Source organism: Pristis pectinata, chromosome 17 (genome assembly GCF_009764475.1).
Source record: "Pristis pectinata isolate sPriPec2 chromosome 17, sPriPec2.1.pri, whole genome shotgun sequence".
Classification (NCBI taxonomy): domain Eukaryota; kingdom Metazoa; phylum Chordata; class Chondrichthyes; order Rhinopristiformes; family Pristidae; genus Pristis; species Pristis pectinata.
The window spans coordinates 15837154-15843153 of NC_067421.1; the positions used below are offsets into that span (position 1 = coordinate 15837154).

A 6000-nucleotide genomic window follows, 5' to 3' on the forward strand; every position below is an offset into this window, starting at 1 on the left:
CCTGTAAGAGGTTAAAGAGGTAAAATTGACTCGGAGCATGGAAAGTAAGGGCAATGTGTAGAAATATTTACTTAAAGGAAGTGTCAGCAGTCTATAATATGATAAACAATTCACCAGTGACAAAGTCCTGGTTGGTTTATGATTAAGATAATGAATGGAACCTTTGATCTCATCTCACTGTTGTCAAGGGTGCTGCAGTATATACCACTTTAGCCTGTTTCTAAAGTACTTCAGTGCATTATGAATGAAAAAGGGGATCATTTTGAATGTTTTACAGGCTAAGAAAGTTATTTAATGTTGTTTTGTGAACTTTCATATCATTATGTTGTCTGTGGGCAGTTGCTATTAGCTTTACTGATACTTCAACACAACAGGAGAGTTACATAGCTGATACAGAATGAGAAGACATGGGTTTGACTCATGCTCAAAACCATGGCCTGATAGTTCACACATCACTGATTTCACTGAAACATATGACACTCTGAGAAATATTGCCAGATTGGAAGGTAAGAGACTCTCTTGCATGGACCGCTCAGGATTAATGTGGCCCAATATTAGGATAAGGATCAGCCATTTAAGATTGAAGAAAGGAGACATTTCTTCACTTACAAGGTTGTAAATCTTTTAAATTCTCTACTCTGTATGGTTGTGAACACTCAGTACATTCAAAACTGACATCTGTAGAATTTGTGCTTGAAAGGAACCCAGGAATATGGACATCCGATGGAGAGTAGGATGGGGATAGAGGATTATTGAATGGTGGAGCAGGCTCATATTGTCATATGGGCTACACCTGATACTGCTTCATATATTTTTCTGTTACTGCCACAGGTCATGACAACAAACTTCTCATCATCTGCTTACATTCCCTGGTACCTGTAACATTAATTGAAAATCAGAAGTTGTTCAAGCTCTTGTTTTATTTCTACAAGTTTATGAAGAGCACTTTGATCAATTTGACCTTTCTATGGTGGATTAACCCTCTGCTTCAATTTTCTTTTCTCTGTTCAAAGCAAAGCAGCAACCTCCCAGTGAAAAAAACAATGCAAGCCCATAGCTCTGCATGAAAACCAATGCACTGTGAATACACGTTCTGCTGCCATGCAGATTGCAAGTTGATTTTGGAAATCTCACACTGCCAGCTCGTTTGATGTTAACAAGTGCAACACCATAATAAGTATTGTTAAAGTCTTATGGTATCTCGACCAACAGTCTGTCCCTTTCCCTCCATAGATGCTGCCTGACCCACTGAGTTCCTCCAGTGTTTTGCGTGTAGCTCCCGATTCCAGCATCTGCAGTCTCTTGTGTCTCTCTTATAGCATTTAACCAGTTTGGCATGAGTAAGGCCAGGTTTGCTGCTTTGATATAAACCTCTCTCCAAAGTGCAATTATTAGGAAATAATTTTCCCTTCGAAATGTAAGTTGGATCATTTGATGGGAGAGTTTGGGCACTTACAAAATGTGATCAAAATCCCTGACTCAATTATTTTCGCAGATGCATTAAACCAGTTAAAAGTTAGGGCCTCACAAGGTAGCAGGAGAGACAAGAACTTTGAATAATCACTTAACACAGATCCATGCTAGCTTCCCGCATTTCTATGGGGAGCAATGTGGGACTGGGTCACCAGAGGCACCGATTCAAAGTCAGTTTCTGAATTCGGTTATGCTGACACACAGTGGGCCAACTACAGAGTGCTCTCAGATCACCACACCATGTTGGGATCCCTGTCTGCGCAGGGAAGGGCAATTACTTTATTGAGGACAGGTGGCAAAGTCACCCTCAGATGGAATTTATTGTTGCAGTGCAGTGTATGCGAAACCCTGTGTTCAAAAGGATGAATTCTGTTACCATACTGGCAGGGAACATCAGCCCTTCAAAGTAATAACTGCCATAAAATCCCTCTATTTCTCATTAAGATCTTAGGTTATGGTAACATTTAAAGTTGACACCAGACATCAGCATTCTTGCTGTTGAGTGAGAATTGCTCTGTTTGTCCTTAAAAAAGGATATACATGTATATCTTGGAAAAACATTATGTTCTATCTGTCAGTTCTTTGTCACTATGTAGCAGTGCTGAGGATTTTACTAATCCTGTCTGTTGGTGGCTGCCTCAGCAAAGTGAAATACTAACAATTTGTCATCCATTGAGATTGTAGTAAATGTCCAGATTTCAACAAAGAACAGTATTTTAAAATCCATCAATTACCCAATGTACAGTACATGCACAGGAACATTATGTCCTCAACCAGGGGAAAGTTCCTTTCACTTTAATTTGTCCTATGAATCCAAAATTTCACCTCCTCCTCTCCGCTGCTCCCACACACGACAAAACTTATATGAAAGTTTCCTTTAAACTGCTCTGCAGCACTGTCTCGCTTCAGATCGAAGTTTTGCAACATCTGTTGAGGGCAAGGAGAAAAGCCAGGCTTATTATCTGCCTGCAAGCCATCTGCTGTATGCTTGGGCCTCCTCTCACAAGATCAGCTGAATTTTTAATGAACCCAGGCTGGTTGGAAACAGCTTGTAGATACAATGGCAGGAGAGACCCTACAGCTGTAGTTGTGCCGAATACAGTGTCACTGTTAACTTGAATGTATAAGTGGGGGTTGGAGAGCCTGGACTAATTGCCAAACTGCCTGCTGCACGGAGTCTACAGGCAGATTCAAATGAACTTCCAGTGACATGGTAATTCCACTCAATGAACAGGAACACACACACACACACACACACACACACACACACACACACACACACACACACACACACACACACACTCTTACACATGCCACTGCACATACATGCACTTTCACACATACACACAGGCACTCACACACACATAGTCTCAAGCACACTCACTCATGCACACACTCACACTCTCCCACGCACTTACTCTGACTCATGTGCACACACACCCTCACACTGATGCACTATCTGACACACCCACAAGCACACACACAGGCGCACATATACACATACACAGGCACACTTGCACACACAGACTTTTTCTCTCCCATACACAGATACACTACACACACCAGTATGCATGCACAAAAACTAACACATCGTACAATGCAAATAAAGGAAAGAATTTCATGGGACATTCATTCTGTGCAGCCTTACAGGAATTGATTTGTGATTGATTTTGCTTCAATTGCTCCTGGAAGTCTGGCAATAAGGATTGCTTCACAACTAAAATCCCATGAGCTAAATATTGCATTTCTTAATTTGGTCTAAATGTACACTTGACCAGATGACTATCCTTTGTCTTACGCTTAAGATTTTTGAGTAACTCAAAGTGTGTCCATTCCCATTTTTTACCAATATCTTTACTAATGTGTGACTATTGCTGTACAGTCTCTCAGACTGAATCATACCAAACTGAGTCTTCCCCAGAGCTCAGTTCAAACAATGGGACAAGGTATTTACTGGATTGATAACTTCTAATGATAGATTGTTTTGCCACCTCCCCTGTTACTCTTAATAAAGTGCAGAGAAAGGGAATTAACTCAGCCAGTATTCACATCTGTCTTATAACCCAAGAGTAAAATTATTGCAATAAATAAACTAAAACACAAGTGGAAACAAATTTTTTTCCTTCTCAGGGTGTGTTGTTTTTCACCCTCTCTTTTCCCTTTAAAGGTTTGGTTTGACTGTGCTGGCCTCACATTGATTCTTTGATCTGAAATGAGTGGTTATATGTTGTTGTCACTGGAACATGTTGTAAACAGCTTGGTATATCTCAACTGTTTGGCCTGCTAAGATACAATAGTTTAAGCACACAGATGATTCTCAGTTCAAAAGAAGTGCCATCCTAATGATCTCTGTTCCAACAAATGGACTGCTATGACAATATACTAATCATAACAAGCTGAAATCTAACTTTCTGCATATATTTTTAAATATTTAGTAAAACCACTTCTCAAGCCCATCGATGAAATCCCATTTATGAATAACATTTGCCATATGTTCCTGACACGCGTCCTATTATTGACTTCATTTATCTGTTAAACTCGACCTCACCCTTTGAGGACCCGACTCACCGTGGCTATCAAAGAGCCTCTTGTTAAACCCATAAACCTCGGGGTTAATAAAGACTTTACGGCTTAAACAAAAATTGATCAGTCGAAGAAGGAGACGCGATGAACTTTATTTTTCCTGCTAAAAATATGATCACTTGAATTGAAGAAGTGAAAGGACTCCTGTCCCATTTTAGACATCCTTTGTTCTTATTTATAGCTTCTATTCTGGCTTCATTAAAGCTTTCCGTTGTCACCCCACCCCGTTGATTGTCATTGCTTATGCAGTCTGAGACTTTCTCCGACCAGGACAATGGACGAGGGGGGCTTACCAGTCTATCCCAGACATTTCCAGTGAGTGAGCAGCTCCAGTATGTGGGGTAGTGCTAACTATAGCAGATGGTCAATTAAATCTACAGCAACCTGCCGAGTAATCGTGGCTTATAACATCCTCATCTTTCTTTATTAAAAAAAAAGGGAAATGCCTGCTTACTTGTTCAGGGTCCTCCGGGCTGTGATGCTGGCTACGATGATGCTTTCTGGCCGAGGAGTAGCCACCGCCTTGAATGTTCCCTTCCAGAACTTTTCGAAGAGCTGCTTCTCGCCCTGCTGCACGCTAGCCATGATGAACAGGCAGATCTTCCGGAGGATGAGCAGCGGAGAGAGACCGGAGCGTTGTGTGGGCTCTCTCGCTCACACACAAACGCACTGAGGCATGCACACAAAAAAACACACACACACACACACACACACACACACACACGCAAACACACTCCCGGGGCTGCCGAGGAGCGGGAGCTGTCCAGCAACTGAAACGATCCACCTATTTGTTTTATTGCACAAAGGCAGTTGGAGGGTCCCACTCTGTCTCCCTCTATCTCTCTTGCGAGACGGTTCAGCCAGATGCGTTGCGGATTTACAGCAGTTACTAATAAAAGAAAAGGGACCAGATCAGTTTAAGGAAAGGCGAGAGGATGGAACACAAATAGTCTGGCGTTTAATAGTTGCAATAAAGAACTTGCTGTCAGGAAAGGGCAGCGAGATTGGAGAGAACACAAAAGCAGCGGCAGTGTGCATTCAGCACCTAAGCAGTCCCCGTGTTTTGTCTCATTTAGTTGTGACGTTGGAGCGGGGTTGGTCAGCTGGGTGTAACGTCTCTTCCCCTTCTCTCTCTCCCCCCCCCCCCCCCCCCCCCCCCACACACACACACACTATCTGGCTTCTCTTTTAACAACAGGAGAAGCAAAGCCCGCTGCCGCTAAATCTGCATAACAAAGGGCTGCAGGTTCCCCGAAAGCCGGCTTTGCGTGTGCCTGACACAGTGGCCGCCAGCTGCATTTACAAGCAGCCCATTACATCCCCGGCCAAGTGGTGTGGCGGAGGGAGGATGAGCGGTGAGGTCGAGGGGCAGTCCTTTAGATTTGATTGCACTTCTGCACTTGCCGTCACTCCCTGTCTAAAGCCTGCGATTTGTACAGTGAGAATTCCCTTGTATTCAAATAGAGTTTATGTTTACGTGTTGCTGGCATTTTGTGGCACGATTAAACACTTGTGATCGTCTTGTAGTTAATGTTGTAAATCAGTGTCAACAGTAACGTGCGGTTTGCATCACGGGTTACTGAAGGCATTGCTAGATACCTCAGGGGCAGAGGTTAGTGCAGAGTTTCCAGGGTTATTGTGTGCCCCAGCTGTGGTGCAGTGTGGACTGCGAAATAGAAGCAACAGGGCCAAAGCAGCAGACCCATTGTTGGAAGCAAGAGGCTGACTTACTTTCCAGAACCAGAATACACGAAAATTCCAATAATTTGTGATCTGATTATTCAGAAATTCTGATGATTCGGCATTTGGCTAACCCATACCCCGTTTTCTGTGCTCCCTCTAACACACTGGGTCCCTAGTTCTCGCACTCCCTTTAAAACACTAGGGCCCCGTTTCCCACACTCCCTTTAAACTCACCAGGGCCCTGTCTCCAATGCTGCCTTG

The 6000-nt window shown here is 43.1% G+C and overlaps 1 protein-coding gene across 1 annotated transcript in view; it reads right to left on the reverse strand.

Annotated features, from left to right (window-relative positions):
• Nucleotides 1-4641, reverse strand: part of srrm4 (serine/arginine repetitive matrix 4) — a 258911-nt gene extending 254270 nt beyond the window's left edge. The window contains exon 1 of the mRNA XM_052032503.1: nucleotides 4511-4641. Coding sequence (XP_051888463.1) covers nucleotides 4511-4641 — 131 coding nt within the window. The remainder of the gene's footprint in view (nucleotides 1-4510) is intronic.
• Nucleotides 4642-6000: the final 1359 nt, after the last annotated feature.